At 52.7% G+C, this 18,780-nt stretch overlaps 2 protein-coding genes and 3 non-coding genes across 5 annotated transcripts; 1 reads left to right on the forward strand and 4 right to left on the reverse strand.

Annotated features, from left to right (window-relative positions):
• The first annotated feature begins 310 nt into the window (after window positions 1-310).
• Window positions 311-7,983, forward strand: B3GNT7 (UDP-GlcNAc:betaGal beta-1,3-N-acetylglucosaminyltransferase 7). Its single transcript, XM_064721486.1, has 2 exons — window positions 311-508; window positions 4,559-7,983. Exons 1-2 carry the CDS (start codon window positions 498-500, stop codon window positions 5,757-5,759), a joined length of 1,212 nt encoding a protein of 403 aa, XP_064577556.1. The 5' UTR covers window positions 311-497; the 3' UTR covers window positions 5,760-7,983.
• A 1,865-nt stretch (window positions 7,984-9,848) lies between these two features.
• On the reverse strand, window positions 9,849-17,196 carry NCL (nucleolin). The gene is made up of 15 exons (XM_064721303.1): window positions 17,033-17,196; window positions 16,282-16,389; window positions 15,411-15,696; window positions 14,932-15,087; window positions 14,369-14,557; window positions 14,148-14,231; window positions 13,752-13,887; window positions 13,377-13,513; window positions 12,912-13,038; window positions 12,565-12,698; window positions 12,085-12,208; window positions 11,830-11,981; window positions 11,219-11,345; window positions 10,553-10,773; window positions 9,849-10,332 (listed from the first exon to the last, which is right to left on the reverse strand). The coding sequence occupies exons 1-15, from the start codon at window positions 17,048-17,050 to the stop codon at window positions 10,250-10,252; spliced, it is 2,082 nt and encodes a 693-aa protein (XP_064577373.1). The 5' UTR covers window positions 17,051-17,196; the 3' UTR covers window positions 9,849-10,249.
• Window positions 10,895-11,035, reverse strand: LOC135452002 (small nucleolar RNA SNORA75). Its single transcript, XR_010441508.1, has one exon. It is a non-coding gene; the product is annotated as a small nucleolar RNA SNORA75 (small nucleolar RNA).
• On the reverse strand, window positions 11,656-11,732 carry LOC135452005 (small nucleolar RNA SNORD20). The gene has a single exon (XR_010441511.1). It is a non-coding gene; the product is annotated as a small nucleolar RNA SNORD20 (small nucleolar RNA).
• LOC135452004 (small nucleolar RNA SNORD82) lies at window positions 13,968-14,037 on the reverse strand. Its single transcript, XR_010441510.1, has one exon. It is a non-coding gene; the product is annotated as a small nucleolar RNA SNORD82 (small nucleolar RNA).
• Window positions 17,197-18,780: the final 1,584 nt, after the last annotated feature.

The raw sequence follows: 18,780 nt of genomic DNA on the forward strand, positions 1-18,780 counted from the left end.
GACCTTGAGTGAGATGTGGTTCGTAGGGGAAGGGTGGGTCCCAGGAGAGGTTGGTATCCCGGGAGGTGCATTAAAGACTCTGGGGCAGAACTAACGCACCCCAGAGAGGGCACAGTACACCAGGAGCCGGGCTAGGACGCCCCAGATCCTGGTGAGAGAGCCATCAGCAGCGGGGAGGGTCCTCAGGGGGACGTGTGGGGTGTCACCCTTAAACTCCTTGCCCTGGGAGCACTGGGGAGGTGTCTGTCTGTCTGTCTGCCTGCGGGGGCGGGCAGGGGGGACGGGACAGAGGGGCAGGGCAAGAGTTAACCTACCTGCTCTGCCGTCCATCTCTAGGCTCCACCTCGGAGAGAGAGGGGAGGGAAAAGAGAAAAAGTAGGGAAAAAAAAAAAAAAAAGAAAGAAAAAAGAAGAGGAGGAGGAAGAGTGCAGAGAGAAGCGCCCGGACCGCGGGCAGCCCGGCCAGCAGCGGAGCGGCCGCCCCGTCCCACTCCCAGCATGTTCCAGTGGTGAGTGATCTCCGGGGAGCGCGGAGCCCGAGCCCCGCTCCTGCCCCGCTCCCGCACCGAGTCCCGGTATCCCTGGCTCCGCCGTCCCGTGTCCTCCGCTCCCGCTGCCCGGCGCTGCCGTCCCGACGCTGCCCGGAGCCGGGGGACTGCGAGGATCCCTCCCCACCGGGTCCCTCTCTCTCGTCGCCCCGGGGGTGGCCGGCCGGGGAAGGACAGCTCTGGTGGGGACGGTGGGCATGCGGAAGCGACTTAGAGCGGAGTGTGTCATTTGTCCCCTGTCCGTCTGTCCCCATCCCTGGAGCCACCGTCCCGGCTCCGCGGGGCTCCCAGGCGGGGTCTCGCTGGCCGCGGTACCCCGGAGAAGGCTCCCTGCGGGTCCGCTCCCGACACGAATTGCTCTCCATCCCGGGGCACCGGAGCTCCGGCCCGGCGGGAGGCAGGACGGGGGCAACGGGCAGGGGCGGCCGGTTGGTGCCCCCCAATCCCTGGGGATGCCTTTCCCAGCTTTTCCCTGAAAAGAGCTGGTTTGTGTGGAGGGGCCGGCGGCAGCAGCGCCTCCAGCCCTGCCCGGTGGGGTCCCGTCCCACGGCAGCGCCAGCCTGGGGGCAGATGCCCTCGTCCGGGGCAGTACTCGGGGTTTCGGCTCTTGCCCCTTCCCCAGGAGCGTGGTTTTACGGCCTTGTATTTAAACCAGACTTTTATGACGAGGGGACGCATCTCCGGTCACCCGCATGGCGAGCTGCGGCCCCGCTTGGTGCTTGGGGACATTTGGGTTCTTCCTGCCCAGCATCTGCCCCTTTATAAGGTCCCCTCTCCAAATCCTCTGCGCTGCCATCAGGCAGGACTCTATACTGGCGGTGCCTCCAGAGACTGGGTCTAACTGAGGGGCCAGCAAAAGCCCCTATCACATAAATACATAGCGCTGGTGGATCCAAAAGGTTTTCACGCGAATCCGAAGTGAATGGGATAGGGATAGAGAGCCCCTGTCTCCCGGCGCCTCATCTGCCCTCGAGCATCAACACCTGAAAGGGGTACTGCCCACCTCTAATTTGGAGTTTATATTTAACTGCCTGGTGGCAAAGCCACCTCACAGGGAGGCTTTTGAATTCCTTGGTGGATAAAAGGGAAGAGAAGGAGCATGTTAAGACCTTTTCAAGGCTCTCTTGATGGCACCAACACCAGCAGTTGGGACAGAGTGACCTGACTGGCGCCGATGGCAGCCCCCCCAAATCCTTGGTTTGATATGGGAATTGCCTGCAGTTGTGGCTCAGGGTCCTCCCAGTCCCCACCGCTTTCCTGGCAGTGCAGGGACAGGGTTTCTGCAGGGCAGAGGTGGCTCTGGGTCTCCTGGTTCCTGCTGGACCTGGTGGGACCCCGTGATTTGCAGTCAGGCCAGTAAGAAAAATCCCAAATAGGTTCTTGTAACAAAGCAAGAATTGCACTGGTGAGAACTAGGAAACAGGGTCCACTGAAGGAAGGAGGAATGAGTTTCTGTGCTGTTGTGCAACACCTCACCTATAAACATACCCAGGCCACTTAACGCTCCAGCTCTTAATAAAAGCTGGAATTGTCCCCTCAGCCCTGGGTCAGAACTTTTTGTCCCAAGGAGAGTAATGGGCGTCAGTGCACCCATGCACTGTCAGACAGAGTCTGCCAAGGCTGGGACCATCTGTGCCAGTTGGTGACAGCCCTACCTATGCAAATTGTTAAAATTTGTATCAGTAATTCCCTGTCCTTTGGCTTCTGGGTAACGTTTGACCATCCTTCAGGCTGAGTATCTTATCGCTTGTTGTCCTTGGATGGCGGAAAGTGTAAGAATGTGGTGGCACAGGACAGGATGGGATGGGATTGATGCAAATAAAATTACTACACAGGGTGACAGGGGTTATTTCTGCAGCAGAAATTCTGCAGCATTTTCTTGTCAGGTATGGATGAGAGGTTTTAAACATTGCTTGGCTGTGCTTGGAGTAAAGTTGTATTAGAACTGAAGGGTTTGTAAGAATAAGCTCAAATCTGTGCAGGCAGGGCTGGAGAGGGTTAAGGGAATGGTGAGATCTAATCAGAACTGCTCCCTCATCAGTCTCAGATGAGTGGCCACATACAAAACCGGATGAGGAATATCTATCCATTTATCCTTAATTACTTATTTCCACGCTCGCTCCCACAGTCCACACTAGTGATCACAGTTTTCCCACGACGACGTCGAGCTCAAAAGTTCTTTGTGCTTCAGAGCGAAGCCAGAGACAGGAGCTCCTGAAAGTTCCTGGTTCCCTTCTGGGATTTCTGCATTTCAGGGTGAGTGGAATCCCTAGCACAGTGCTGTCTCCTGCCCTGGGGAGTCTGATGACCCACGGGGTGTCCCATAGGTGTTTTGGTGCAGCCTGAGGAAAACTCCAGCAGCTTCATGGTGGTTCTGATCACAATCCAGTCTAGGAGAGTTTTGCAGCTTTTTGAGGGTTTTTTTTTGGTCTATCTGGAAAATACTTGGGTTAAATGTTTCAGATTGCAGCCCCAAGCTCCTTCTCTGTGTCTCCTGAAGTGAAGGTGCCATCTGCCTGCTAGAGAGGATTCTGGATTTTTCTGGCTCTGACAGGAGCAGGGGGCTGCGTGCTGTCCCCAGTGGGTGTCACCCAGGCTGGGATGTGCTTCTGACATGAAGAGGACAGGCACAGGGGCATCCCAAGGCCAGTGCCACATCTGTCTCCATCAGCTCCACAATGCAGTGGCAGGAAAAGGGTGTTCAGGGACTGCCAAGCACCTTGTGTCAGAGCAGACAGAGATGGGGCTGCCCTTGGGAAGCTGTTGAGAGTAGAGACAAGGAGCTCAGCTGCCATCCTCTCATGCCCAGTGCTTATCTGCACAGGGAGATGCCCCAAGGCAGCTGGGACATGCAGGCCTGAGGCAGGAGGAAGCTGGTTCAGTGTGCAAGCTGTGGAGAGAAGCTGAGTGTTCAGGAGCTACTTTGTGCAGCTGAGCAGAGAGAGCAGTTCCCCTCCTCTGTGGCAGAGGAATGAGAAACCCACCTTTAGCTGAATGGAAAAGCAGGCTGGGAAGGAACTGTGCATCAATAATCTCCAAGTCCGGCTTTTCTGCAGTCCCAAGGACCTCAGGAGGATCCTGCTTAAGCTCCCCATGAACTCCATGCAGGGTTTGTCCCCGAGCCAGCAGCTTCCCAGGGCTATAGATCTGCAGCAGAGGAGAGCAGCAGGATGGCCCCAGGAAGAACTGGGTTTGATCTACTCATGCCCTGCACACCCAGGACATGCAGACACCTGGATTGTCACAGGCAGGGAAAATCTGCCCACCCAATCTGCCCTGCATCCACTGCTCCTTATCACCACAAAGGAAGCAACGGGACCCAAGAGCTGCCCAAATGCCCAGGAGTGCCCCCAGAAATACTGGTTCCCAAGGTGGTTGTAGGGTTAGGGATGTCTTTTTCCCACTGAACCATGAAATTTTACTCAAATGGCTTTCTTTTTTCATCCTGATGTGCCATTTTGAAATTAAACAGCAATGCTAGTTTCATGTTGACTCTTATGGTCACCTGTGATGCCAGTCTAGGCCATGGACAGTATGTCTGTCTTGCAGCTAAGGCTTTTGTGGAAAAGATAATTCCCTCCTGCTCTTGTCCTAAACTACAATTTTCAGATGGCTGAAACAGCAGTTTCTCTTGGGATTTTCTCCTGAACCAGCTGCCTTGCTGAAACTCTCACCCTGACTTCTCTCTCTCTCAGCCCATTTTCATTTCTCCTGTGAACCCTTCCCTGATCTTCATACTGGGGTTACCAGAGGACACTGCAATCACCCCCACATACCTTGTGCCTGTCCCTACAGTTAAGTGTGGCCCCAAAGCCACCCCACAAGCAGGATACAGCTGGGAAGAGTATGCATTGAGGTGTCCTGCAGCTCTTCCCACAAGGTTTTTACTCCTCAAAAGGTGATGGAACACAGATTATGAGCATCCCATGACTTCTCAAGAAAGTGCTTTTGCAGACAAGCCTCTTTAAGCCTGTATATTCTTCTCCTTAACCCCTTGTCTCTTCCCTTTAGGAAGAAGACCATCTACAAAACAGTTTGTCTCTCCTTCTTGCTGATCATTACAGTGACGGTGCTGCAGCGTGGAATGGCCCCAAACCAGTTCATGCAGGGCCAGCAGCAGAAAGAACTGTCCCCTTCAGAGCCCTTGAAATCACAGAAGAGAGACAACGCCTTCTCCATCAGCAACAGTTTCTGGAAGACCAAGAAGGAGAAAGCTCCTGTGAAGAAGGAGAGCCTGACGGCAAAGCAAACAAAATCCTGGGATGTCACCACTACCAACTGCTCAGCCAACCAGAACTTCAGCAAGGTGGATTGGTTCAAAGGGCTGGAGCCCAACTTCCAGCAATTCCTGCTCTATCGGCACTGCCGCTACTTCCCCATGCTGATCAACCACCCAGAGAAGTGCAGCGGGGATGTCTACCTGCTCATTGTGGTCAAGTCCATCATCACCCAGCACGACCGCCGCGAGGCCATCCGCAGGACCTGGGGCCAAGAGAAGGAGGTGGAGGGCAAGAGGATCAGGACGCTGTTCTTGCTGGGCACCGCCTCCAAGGAGGAGGAGAGAGCCAACCACCAGAAACTGCTAGATTATGAGAACCACATCTATGGGGACATCTTGCAGTGGGATTTCCTGGACAGCTTCTTCAACCTCACCCTCAAAGAAGTCCATTTCCTGAAGTGGGTCGACATCTACTGTGACAACGTCCACTTCATCTTCAAAGGCGACGATGATGTGTTTGTGAGTCCCAGCAATATCCTGGAGTTTCTGGAGGACAAGAAGGAGGGAGAGGACCTCTTTGTGGGGGATGTCCTCCACAGGGCCAGGCCAATCCGTAAGAAGGAGAACAAGTACTACATCCCCAGTGCCCTCTACAACAAAAACATCTACCCACCCTACGCAGGGGGTGGGGGCTTCATCATGGATGGAGCTCTGGCCAAGAGGCTGCATAAGGCCTCAGAGACACTGGAGCTGTACCCCATCGATGATGTCTTCCTAGGGATGTGCTTGGAAGTCCTTAAAGTGTCACCTGTTGGGCACGAGGGCTTCAAGACTTTTGGTATTGTGAAAAACAAGAACAGCAAGATGAACAAGGAGCCATGTTTTTACCGGAGTATGTTGGTGGTTCATAAACTGCTGCCTCCAGAGTTGCTCCAAATGTGGGACTTGGTCCACAGTAACTTGACATGCTCAAGAAAACTCAATGTCCTTTAGCTCAGTCTCTCTGGAGAGCTGGGACTGCAGGAGCTGGGACAACCGATCCCTGCTCTGGGGTGGGGTGAGCCTCCACTGGTGGCACACAAATCCTTCAGGGGCACTGCCCTCCAGGGTGAGGGGGGCAGAGACACTGCACTCACGGGCAGGGTTTGTTCCTGTACTGTATTGTGGTTCACGTATCTCCAGCTGGGTTGGGGGTTGCTGAAAAAGAGAAAAAAACCAACAAAGCATGACAAGTCTAGCACAAAATGGAGAGAGGGCAAAGAGGTTTGTGCTCTGCTTTAGGTACCTCCTCCACAGCAACATGATGAGTGGAGGGAGGCAGGGAGGGATGTGGCACTGGCATTTTTTGGAGATGTTCAGGGTCTGGCTATCCAGGGAAGCTGATCCAAGGGAGTTCAGCCAATTACAAGTGCATCAACCCCCCCGACTCAAAAATCATGGGATTTTGTTATCTCAAATTTCTCCTCTATGTAAGGTCTTGGTAACACTGACCCTGTGTGCATTGGGTTCACCCCCACCAAAGTCCTGTGTGTCCCCATATGCAGCTGGGGAAAGGGGCTCCTCTCCGAGGCTGGCCCTCAACAGCCCTGAGTCCCCGTTAGGGTTTCAGCCTGGCAGTTGGGGACCTGGGGTCCTTGTCCCTGTCAGAGGCTCCCAGGCAACGATGGCTCCCAGCACCAGCCTGGGCTGTGCCTGGCTCCCCAGCCCCTCTGCAGCCTTACTGCATGTGTCCTCAGAGGAATGCACCCAGCTGAAATTCCTCAGGGATTTGTTCCTTCTGGCAGGAAAGAGACTAGGCCAGCTGCCCTTGCCTGTGGCCAAGGAAGAGGTGGAGAAAAGTGGGGATCCCCCTTGGGATCCCCCAGGGGGGCATTTGTCACTTCTGGGACCCAACTTCCTGGGCATCCCAGGGGGTGCTGTGGGAGACCCTCTCCGTGCTGCACAGCTGCCTTCATGGCTTTGCCTTGCAGGGGAAGAACAGCCCCAAAGGCTCTGTGTGTGGCTGCTTTGGGCTCAGCCCTGGTTTGTCAGCAACTGTGATGCTCCAGGGTAGGCTGGAGACATTGGTCCTGCTCTGGCATGAGAAGCAGGGTCCAAGGGAACAAAGTGAAGAAAAGCTGATGTTTCACATGTCTGCTCCTCTCAGGGTTGTTGCAGTATTTATTCTACAGGCTGAGATTGGAGCATGACAGGAAATGGGTCACAAGACATTGCCTTTTTTCTTCGGGCTGAAAGGGCCACGAGCTCTCAAGGGGAGCCCTGGGCTGGTTGCTTTGGTGGAAACCCCCAACACAGAGACATGTGGCCACACAAGGGCCACGGATGCTCTCCAGCCACTGCCTGCAGGCATGAGCAAAGGCCACAGGAATGTGCAAAGCCACACATGCTCACACACGTGCTCCCAGGCACAGGCTCTACACGCACAGATGTCCCTGTGTGTAGGGCTGGCATGCCCAGTTGTCCCTGCAGGGGCTGACACACACAGCCACGTGCATGGCCCTGACCACGCACAGCGAAACACAGGCACAGACACCCTTACTCTCTCTCCCTCTTTGGTGCCAGACATTGAAAGGAAAAATATTTTACTACCTCAAAGGTCCCCCTGTGCAGTGCCTTTTTTTTTTTTTCCCCTTTCTCTTATTTTCTTAATGCGTTTTGGAAACAGGCCTGTTTCATTTACTCCAAGTACATTTCCCAGGTTAGAAAACAAAAATAAAAGAGCATAAACCAGTCAAAAAGGGCACCCACACGCCAAGCCACACCACTCTTAAAATGGCCCTGTTCAAATGAGATGCAGATTTGAAGAGAAGGAAGAGAAAGAGCCAGTGCTGCCCAGGGCTCAGCTGGTGGTGATACTGTGAAACTGGATGTACAATGCACCAGGTCCCTCAGCAGAGTCCTAAGGGCATTTTTGGTACCCACTGGGCTTAGGCAGCACACAACTCTTTACTCTTCCCTCCCCTCCCTCCTTCCAACAGGAGTGAGCTCAGAAACACTTTCCAAATTGATACCTCCATAATTTATGTCAAGTACAGTACTTTAGGCTGTACATTTATCCTGGATGCAGGGTCAGCTCTCGCTCTCTGTAGCAATGTGTATGGTGAGCCAGGGCTGTGTGCAGACATTTCTCAGTGTTCTTCATCTGGTGGGACCGTTACAGAGAAACCTTGTAGAGTTTGGTAAATATTCTAGTTTCTAAATAAAGGTTAAAAGAAGAAGAAAAAAATCCTACAAGCCTTCACCTCATGTCATTACTAGTGAGTTTCTGCTGGGAACAAAACCTGGCAAAGTGCTACAGTGACAAAATTGACTTCTTGGAATGGGCAACTGGGGACTGAAGCTGCCCTGTTCCAGTTTTTGACACAGCTTCCTTCTGGAGCCAGGCACAGTAACCAGGCTGGTGGGTATTTTCTCTCTTTCATGCTCTCCTCCACCTTCATCTCAAGCTAAACTTCAGATCCTCCTGGTGCCCTGCAGGGAGGAGTTTCTCATGTCAACCTCTGTGGCAAAAGCCACTTCAGCAGGGCTGGGAACTCACTGGTTTTATTGAGCGCTCTCTCCTTGCGCAGAAGGAGATGGGCACTCCTGTCCCTGTTACCATCCCCACAGCAGGACCTTGCTCACTTCCACAGCCCAAGCAGCACCATGGGGTAACACAGCTTCTGGTCATGAGGTTCAAACCTGGCTGGGGTGAAGAGGAGGAAAGCCACAGGTGAACCCGTGCATCTCACTTTGGCCTTTGGGCACCGAGGGGCTGTTTCCAGATCTGGCACCCAGCTTGGACACTCCTGGTGCTGGGGAGCAGAGAGGTCAGCAAAGGGGACCAGGACACACTGTATTGGCAGGCTGGGCCATCTCACTGGGGCTAGCTGCCCCAGGAGACATCAAAAATTTCATACACATGGGCAAGACACAAGCACTCAGTGGATGCACTCATGGACACTCCTGCCCATTCTCTTTCCAGTGGGACCCCACGCTGTCACATGCCACCGTGTGCCACGTGTCCGGCGGTGGTAGCAGGGCTCATGCCGGGGCTCCCCGGCAGTGCCCTCAGAGCCGCCCCTCACGCGGGGCGGGAAGGACGCGGAGCGCGGGCCGGTGCTGCCCCCTGGCGGCCGCGCCCGCCCCTCCGACCATTTGCCGCCGGGCCGCGGCTCCAAAATGGCCGATGGCGAAGGGCCGGGGGCGATGACACATGGCACACAAACCGCACAGCTCTCCAGCTGAAAGGACCCCTGACTCTACTGGTTTAGTTTTGGCCACAGGGAATGGCCTTTGGGTGGGCTCGATGTGTGGAAGCCAGGGAGAAATTACCATAGCAGGGCAGGGAAGGTCGCAGCAGTGGCCATGTGCCAGGAGGGTGGAACAGGCTGGCCAGGGCTGGAGCTGGCACAGGCCAAATGTCAGGGCAGGACCTTTCAGCAGGGCAGGGGTAGAGGACATCAAGGGACCTCGTGCCCAGGAAGGCTCAGGCACACAGCCCTGCTTTCTGGGCCTGTTTTCTGCACCCAGCACTCTGAGAAAAGCATGTAAAACTGAACAGCTGCCACTGCAGGGCAGCACGCTGTGTCTGCTTAGAAAAACCAGCCAGTGACCATGCCACAGGACTGAGGCCCTTCATCCCCAGACTGTAGACCTTGGTTGGCATGAGGAAGGAAAGGAGGCCTGAATTTGGTTACAAGGCAGCCACTCAGCCCAAACTCCTGCTCACATTTAGGGGCAAGAAGAGACAATTTGAAATGAAGCACAAGAGAAAATACTTGTAGGAGAGAGCAACTGAACTGCAGGGCCTTAGTACAAGATCTGATTTACTTTGTTTAAAAAGAAAGTAGAAAAGCAACTTGCTAGCAAGCACCATCACAGCATCTTCAGTTAAAAAAAAAAAAAAAAGTGGTTACAGAGCTTACCTTGGCCATCACAATCCTTTCCCCTACTTCCTGCTAACAGCATGCATACACTGCTGGAGCAGAGCAGGACAGAAGCTGCTGCTGTGACACCAATGACCTTAACCCAAAAGAGGGAAGGCTACAGACTGCCTGTTTCTCACAGCCTGGCTTCATTTAGTGGCACAGAAGTAACACGAACCAGTTTAGGTCCTTTAATCTGTCCAAGACAGGGTGCTAAAGCACAAATGATAAAACATTCTGCATTTTTACAGCAAAAATGCTACAGAAGTTTATAGGAAAAAAAAAATTTTTTTACATGGGTAAAACATTATAAATTCAAGACAACTCACAGACAAGGGGTAAATTCCCACATCTATCACTCTTTGTTTTAAAAAGTTCATTTGAACAGGCAAGCAGTCAAAATGGCTTGCTCTCTCTTCCTTGAAATGAGAATTTTATCTTCCAAGTGGCTCACAGTACTGCTTCGCTTCTTGGAATGTCCTCCGAAGGCTCCGCCACCATCAAAGGAGAATAAAAACCCCCGGAGTCCTTTCAGATAGTCTCGGAGAGCAGGAAAAGGGAAAGGAAAGGGGAAGTTTATTCAAACTTGATCTTCTTCCCTTGCGGCTTGTGATCTCCACCTCCTCCTCTGCCTCCTCGGAAGCCACCTCCTCCTCTACCTAGAAGAAAATTATTGCAAAAAGCAGAGTTACCACTGTAGTATTTATATTAAATGCACACAAATATATTGCAGTGGTCTTCTAAACCCATCCTGGCACAGGACAGAAAATAAATTCACATTCAATATTCTCTAGTAGCTCTACACCATAACCCCAAGAATGGCTTTGGGTTCATTTTGGAGCACATCCCCTCCATACAGCAGCATTGGCTTCCTCTTACCTCCAAATCCACCTCTGCCACCACCTCTGCCACCAAATCCACCTCTTCCTCCTCGGCCACCTCCTCTGCCACCACGACCACCAAATCCACCGCCACGCTGGAAGTCACCCTTTGGCTTAGCAAAGTCAAGGATCACTTTGTTTCCATCTATCTCTCCATCTTCCATGGCTTCCTTAGCTGCTTTGGCATCTTCTGCAGAGCTGAAGTCCACAAACCCAAACCTAGGAAACAGGTTGCAGGACCAAGTCAGTCCCATTTCACAAGCTGCAGCACCACCTGCAGGTTCCCACCAGAAATCCTTTGGAATCAAACACCAGCACTTCTGCATCCCACAGATGTGTCACTTGTAGGACAGCAGTGGCTAATCACAATCGATGGAACCCCACTGTGAGTTTGCCAGTACTGTACAGGTAATTTTCTTCTCGTGCGAATCCATCAGCTGCCACGGAGGTTTGTTGGCAGGAAGGAGCTCATTGAGAAGAGGTGAGAAGTGATCACGTGCTGCCCTCCACCAGTGCACCCAAAGCTGTGTTCTCTGCTCTCACCCCATTTACCAGCTCCACAGAACCACCCACATGAGCATGAGAAACACCCTGTGTTGCAGAGATCAGCTAAAGTGAGGTGCTCTGTAGCACCTGAAGCCAGCCCAGGTGATGTTTAACCCACCCTTTAGATGATCCAGTGTCTCTGTCTGTGACTATTCTTGCGCTTATTGAGCCTTCAAACGATTCTCTTAAGGTCTCCTCTGTGGTGTCCTCAGAAAGGCCTCTGACAAACAATGTTTTGCTTTGCTCTGTGAAAAAGGAGCACATTCAGAATTCATTCAGCCTGAGCAAGGCAGCCTTCAGCTTCATAACATCACATCCAGCTTGCATTAACTGGCTCCCAGAACAGCTCTCAGGGATAAAGGGATTGTTTTCAAGCAACAGCTCAAGCACCTGGAGTCCATGGAAACTTTTTTCAGGACTGCAGTTAAGAGTCTGACATCAAAGGATTTCCATCAGCCAACCTGATATTGCCAAATTAAGTTTGCCCCACTCCTTTTTTTAAAATAGAGACTTGGACCTTATCAGCAATAATAACAACCAACTGTACAGACACTGCTGGATCAGCACTTGACTATCTAGAGGAATTTAACAATAGTTTCATCAGCATTTCAGATAATCAGTCATCATATCCAGCACATTTGCTTACAATGTTTGGCATGGTTTTTTTTAAAGCAGCCATAGATTTGCCTGGATGGTGCCACAGCTGGAGATCAAACATGAAACACTTACGGCCGAATCCTCCTCCTCCTCCTCGTGCGTTTGCGTTCCCTTTCTGCCCGCTGAATTCCAGTCTGATTGTTCTGCCTTCAATCTCTGTGTTGTTATAGGAATTGAATGCCTCTTTGGCATCCTCAGTTGTGGCAAAATCTACGAATGCATACCTGTGTGGAGAAGAAGTTTCCAGTCAGCCTGGGAACAAGGGACACTTTGGAGGCAAGTCACTTGCAATGCCAGCCTGGGGCTCAGGTGGAAGGCACAACCTACCCTTTAGGCCTGCCCTGGTTGTTCTGTGGCACCTTGATGGAAGAAGCTTTCTTAAATACTTCTTGGAGAGTCGCTTCTGTAGCAGCATATGAGAGGTTGTTGACAATTAGGGTCTTCGACTCTCCTATGGGGGAAAAGTCAATGCTGTTAAGTGCAGGTTTGGAGAGAGAGAGCTCTTGTTCTCTAGTTACCAGACTCTGACAAGGGGTTAAGAATACTTGTTGCCCTTTCCTCACCTCAAGGTGAGGCCCAAAGCAAAATCCAACCCTGTTTTATTCACCACGACCAGTTTCCCCCTTGCCAGAAAAATGCAGTAGAGACAAAGTGCATAGAATGCAGAGCACAAGTGAGGCAAAAGATCTGGTATCTTAATCTTCTTGCAGTATTTTAAGTTGGCATACCCCCAGGAACTTGTGAAGCAAGTGGAAATGAATCCTGAATGCCATCTGTATGTATGCATGGTATCAGTATGGAAAGTACCTTTCTGATGTTCTTGCTGGCTCTTCTCACCAGTGAAGTCAATGACCACGGCACGACCCTCAATTTCTGTGCCCTGCTTCTCCTCCAGAGCTTTGTTTGCCTCAGCTTCTGTTTTAAATTCAATGTATGCCATCCTACAACACAGAAAAGAATGTAAGCAAATGCCTCCTTCAAAGAACAACAAAGTATGCGAATGGAGGGGGGAAGATGTAAAAGAAAAATGCTGCAAAAAGTAGGACAGCTATTGCAGCAGGTTCCTTAAGGTAGCCAAAGGACATGTAAGCTTATCAGAATATGCCAAGAGCTAGAGGAACAGCAAACACAGAACAGGCCTCTCAGCTACACACCCTTTGCTGGTTCCATCCTTGTTCATCACTATCCGGACCTCCGCTGCATTTTCAAACACCTCCCTGATGTCCTCCTCGGTTATGCGGTAGGGCAGGTTCTTCAAAAACAGCGTTCTGGCATCTCTCACTGCAAAGGCAAGTTACTTTTGGTTACCAGCTAAAAATCCCTCCTCACCTACACTGCCAGTTCAGTGAGACTTAGCAAGTTGATCCAGGAGAAATTAAGAGCAAGCATTCACATTTTCAGAAGCTGCAAAAGCAACTGTAACCGAAGTTAATGAAACTGCTGTGCTTCTCTTAAGGGCATCAAGTTCAAAAAACACGTCCTAAAGTTTCAGAAAGAAACCTATTTCTTCCTCAGCTTTCCCAATACACACTATTTCTTGGGATCACATTTGCACATATTCCAGTCTGAACTTGTACATCTGTATGTAAGCGTTTTAGAAACTCTTAATTGGGCCATACCTTTCTTGTCTTCTTTTATAGCTTCCCTGCTCTTTGCTTTTTCCAGTTTGACTTCCAAACCCATAAGTTTCTTTCCATTCAACTGGAGAGCTTTATCCAGATCCTCAGCAGATGAAAAGTCCACATAGCCAAACCGCCTGAAAGAACAGCATCCTTGAGGTCTCTGCTCCATCTCTGGCAGCACAGACCACAAACACAAACCTAACACCAGAGAGGTCCTGGCTGGTCAGGTTCCAGGCAAAGTTAAACCCTCACCACCACCAAGCAACCATCCCAGCATCCTGAGGGGAACCAGCACCAGCACACTTGGACCCCATGAACAAATTAGTGCCAAATAAAAGAAAATTAGCAGCAAAATTCTACTGATGAACTCACTTGGAAGCACCGATTCTGACATCTACAACTTCAATATTCTTCTTCCCAAAGAATTCTCTGAGTCCAGTCTTCAGCTCCTCAAACTCCTTGGTGCAGACCAAATTTCCAACAAATAGAGAGAAAGCTGATGTGGGCCCTTTAAATGAAAAGACAGTAAAGTGGGATTTTTTTTAAAGGCAGTTTTTAAAACTGAGAGCCAGAGTCTAGACAGCTTTAGCACATCAGTTTTTGCTCAGAAGTGACATCATATTTCAGTATTAAGTCCCTTATAATCATCATTTGTGCTGAGAAACCCCACCCCTGACATCCTGGACCTTCACAGTTACATTCCTCATACAACACAGTCCAATCACAGTCCATTAAACACACATCATTTGATGATCCCACACCACTTACCATCTGTTTTCTTTTTCTTGGGCTCTGGTGCACTTTTATTGGTCATTTCTTTCTTCCTCTTTCCAGGTGCTTCCTTGACAGGTTCTGTGACACAAAACAAAACACAACTGAAAAATACAGAACTTTTCCTAAACCGAATCAACACAGGAGCATTAATCTTTACACCAGTCATACACAAAGCCTATTGCTCAGCAGCTGTAAGATTTTAAACTTTAACTCACTTTCATCTTCACTTTCCTCCTCAGCATCCTCTTCATCCTCCTCCTCTTCATCGTCATTCTCATCATCATCCTCCTCCTCATCTTCGTCATCTTCAGATTCTGCTGCCTTGGCTTTCACTGGTGCAGCCTTGGCTGGAGTGGTTTTCTTCACTGGAACAGGGGCTGTGTCCATGGCTTCATCTTCAGACTCTAAAACAAGATGAGCACAGTATTTAGACAGTTCCACATTAAGTGCCTTTTGAAATTAAGATAACAAAATGCTGCTGAGCAAAATGTTCTCATGCCTCCTGAAATTTGTATGTTCTTAGAAAAAAAGTTTAATACACTCAATTTTTACAAAAGATGTCTCTCTCCCTTGAATTTTACTGCATTAAAAAATCCAAACAAAACCTGCTCACCAATAGTAAAAAGTTTTACTGATAACAGGGAAATTAACACCCATTCAGCAATTTGGACAACAGCAACCAGCTAAAACCAGCTGAGCAGACACTGCATCACTCCCACAATCCTTTGAGCTTCCTCCCTCCCCCAGGTCCCTGTGTTTAGTATTAAACATCTTATACCATCTTCTTCTTCATCGTCCTCATCATCCTCTTCATCCTCATCCTCCCCCTCGGACTCCTGCTGCTTTGCTGGCACAGCTGCAGGCTTTTTGGCTGGTACTGCTGCAGGCTTTTTGGCTGCAGGCTTCACTGGCATTGGTGGTTCCTCCTCCTCATCTGCACCAAGAGTACCACAAGTCATTACTACTAAGGTGCAATGAATCAGATAAAAAACTACTTAGAGATTCCCCAAATTTTGTCCAAAAGTTCAGGAAAGAGCAATCAAGAAACTAGGAGATGTTTTACAGGCTGTGTGTAAGGCAGCTGCAGCCCAAGCTCTCCTTCAAACTTTACCCATTGCCCACCCCTCCTTCATAACCCCTCTTTAATCACTGAACCCCCTCCCAAGTATTAAACAAATCTTTAAATTCCAAAGGTACTCATATTTAATGACTTGATTCAACCATCTTTAGCCCATGTGTATGTCAAAGGTAGCTTACCAGAATCTTCTTCATCCTCCTCATCATCCATATCTTCATCATCATCTTCATCGTCTTCTTCTTCACTCTCCTCCTTCTTGGCATTCTTTCCATTTTTTGCTCCTTTGGTTAGGACAGCAGCCTTTTTAGGAGTTGGAGTAACAGCCTTTTTGGGCTGGGGAGTAGCCACAGCCTTCTTTGCAGGTGTAACTGCCTTTTTTGCAGGAGTAGCAACTTTTTTGGCAGGAGTTGCAGCCTTCTTGGCTGGGGTAACAGCAACTTTCTGTGGTTTCTTCTGGGGGATCATCTGAAAGACACATTAATGTAAAACTCATGCTGGTCTGTTTAATCTACCATTACTTCACTATCAGACAAACATACAGCCAGTAAAATCTAAAGAATATCCTTTTCACAGTTTAAGTTAACTCAAATGCCCACCCTGATGAATCAATAAAGCTCAAACTCAGCTTTTTGATGCTTTCAGGAGCCCACTTAGGGAACATCAAAGCACCCCTAAATTCCCTGGACCTGAACCAAGACCAGTGGTGCATATTAGCATTCACCATCTTGGAACTTTTACACTTGCACGTCATCACATGTGACAAATGTCATACTGCTCACTACTAGGGATATTAGGTACCCACTTGCTTATCTGCTTTAGGACAGTTTTAAGACCCCACCAAGTACTTCCAAAAGCCTGGAAGTACAGACTTAGCAGTTGAGCTATTTTTCCTCACGCAGCTTTAGCTTTAAGAAATCCAGTTTATTCTTTAGCCACAGTTTAGTGAGGAACACGGGCAGTTTACTGATACCCTGTTACAGTGTAACCCACAACCCCCACGACACTTCTGTAACACGTGCATCCTTATGACTCCATCTCTAGATCAATCACCTCTTCTCCACTGCTCTCCTCTAGGTCAGAGGACTCCTCTTCCTCACTTTCCTCGAACTTTTTCGGGGGAGGAGCCATTTTTTTCTGCTTGATCTGATTCTTCGGGGTCTGAAAGAGAGCGGGAGCAGCACGTTTAGCTCCCGTGCTCACGCGGGCTACCTGCGAGCGCTCGCTCCGGCGGGCAATTGTCTCCACCACGTGGCCGCCCTCCGGCCCCCGCGGTGCTCAGGGGGCCGCCCGGTGGTTGCGGGGTGTGCGGGGCCCTTCCTGGGAGCACGGGGCCTTTCCCGGGAGCGCGGGGCCCTTTCCCGGGAGCAGGGCGCGCTCCCACGTGCTCGCTGTCCCCGCGCCCCACGTGGCCGCTCTGTGACGTAGCCCCGCCCCCCCATCCGCGCGCGCTCACACGCGGGGCCCACCCGCGCCCCTCACACGCCGGGACCCCGGACCCCGCTCCCCACTGCCCGCCGTCCGCTCCCCTCCCGTCCCGCGTCCCGCGCCCGGCGCACGGAGCACGGCGGGACAAGGGGGTGTTTGAATCCGCTGCCTCCGGGCCCGCGGCCCCTCCCCTCGCCGCCATCTTCACGGCGAGCGAAAGCAGGCCTGGAACCACCGCGCGGCCCGAGCGCACGGCGGCGAGAAGACGACCCGGTTCCCTCCCCGATCCGCCGCCGTCCGCACCCGCCCGCCCCGTCATGGCGGCGTCCGCCCGCTGCCCGCCCGGCGGCTGCGCCCCCCCACCCCACGCCCTCACCTTGGTAATCTTCACCATGATGGCGGCGGTGCCTGGCGGCGCAGGGGCGGCGGCCGAGCTGTGTCCGGGAGCGGGGCGGGCGCGTCCGGCGCGGCGGCGGCGCGGGGGGATCGGGCCGCGGGCGGGCGGCGGGAGCGGCAGGGAGGCGCGGGCGGCCGGGCCGGGCACTGACACGAAAGAGCGAGCGCGCGCCCCTTCCGCCCCCTTTGCTAGCCCCGCGCCAGGCTCCGCCCCCACCGCCCCCGCCCCGACCAATCGCCGCGCGCGCCGCGCCGCCCGGCCAATGGCAGCCCCCGCCCCTCGAGCCGCCGCGCCAATGGCCGGCGCCCTGCGATCGGCCAACCGGAGGGCGCCTTCCAGCCCCGGGGCCGTGCGGCGGGGGGCGAGCGCGGGGGGACGCACCGCCCGCCCGGGAGGACTCGGCCGCGGCCAATGGGACGGAGGCAGCTCGGCGCCTGCGCGCTGATTGGGCGGCGTGGCCGGGCCAAGGGCGAGCACGTGGCGGGTGGCGGCCACGTGGTGGGGCCGGGCGGGGGTCCCGGGGGTCCGGCAGGGACCGGGGGGTGACGGGTCCCGGGGTCCGGCAGGGACCGGGGGTGTGACGGGTCCCGGGGTCCGGCAGAGACCGGGGGTGTGACGGGTCCCGAGGTCCGGCAGAGACCGGCGCCGGGAGAGACGCTGCCATTCCCCGGTAGGTCCGGCTGCCCCGGCCAGCTCTGTGGCAGCTCGGCGTCCGGCGTGCAACTGTGCCCGGACACGCTTTTGGCTTCCGCTTTGGGACTGGGTTCGCCCGGGCGCTGGCCCTGCCACCCATTCCGCCTGGCCCCGCGTCCCCTCCCCGACCCTCGGGAGGCACTGAGCACCCGTGGACAGCTCCAAGAAGCGTCCGTAGGAGCCGGTCAGTGTCAGTGTGCTGCTGCTGCTGCTGCTGCTGCTGCTGAGGTTGCAGTTGGCACAGGAGCGCTCTGCAGTTGCCAGCCTCCACTGCTTCAGGCTGGGAGAAAAGGCCCAAAGTGGTAGAAAAAAATAAGCCTGAGCTTGCCTGATGGATGCTTTTGAATTCAGTCACTGCAAGAAGACACTACCTTTTTCCCCGGTGCGATTTTCCGCCAGTGGCCATAAAGTCGGGGTAGAAATGGCCTCAGGGCAGAATTGGTACCCCTTTCACTTGTCACCCTGCTGGCAGGGCTGGGTGCTGCCTTGCCCCTGTCTGACACAGACCAATCTCCATTGCTGGGGTTTCCCCAATGCCTTACCTCCCCTACCACTTCACACTGGGCACCCAGCCAGCTCCTGGGGGCTGCTGACTCAGCCAGGGGTGACTCGAGTAGTTTGCTCTTCCAAGGCCTACTCAAGATAAGCACATGACTTGGGGAACATGAGGTCCTGGTGAGCCCTAGAATAAAAATGCAGACTCTCAATGAATGCTGTCTCTGAGGGCACACCCCAGGATTGTTCAGTGCCACCTGAAGAAAGGGACACACTGTGGGTGAGGCAACATCCCTGGCCCTAGGCTGTCCTGGTGCCTCATTCTCCTCTGCTGGGTAAGAGAGGCAGTTTCCAGGCAAGCTGAGCTAAGGGCACCTCACTGAGAGGGGATGGGATCAATCAGCCTCTCCAGGAGTAAGCCAAGCCTGTGGAGAGCCTGCCACCATCAGCCAGTATGGGGAGGGAAGGAGCTGGAATGGAGGGGATAGTGCCCTGTTCCAGCCCTGGTCACAGGCATGCAGGAGATGGGGATCCCACCT

Source organism: Zonotrichia leucophrys, chromosome 9 (genome assembly GCF_028769735.1).
Source record: "Zonotrichia leucophrys gambelii isolate GWCS_2022_RI chromosome 9, RI_Zleu_2.0, whole genome shotgun sequence".
NCBI lineage: Eukaryota > Metazoa > Chordata > Aves > Passeriformes > Passerellidae > Zonotrichia > Zonotrichia leucophrys.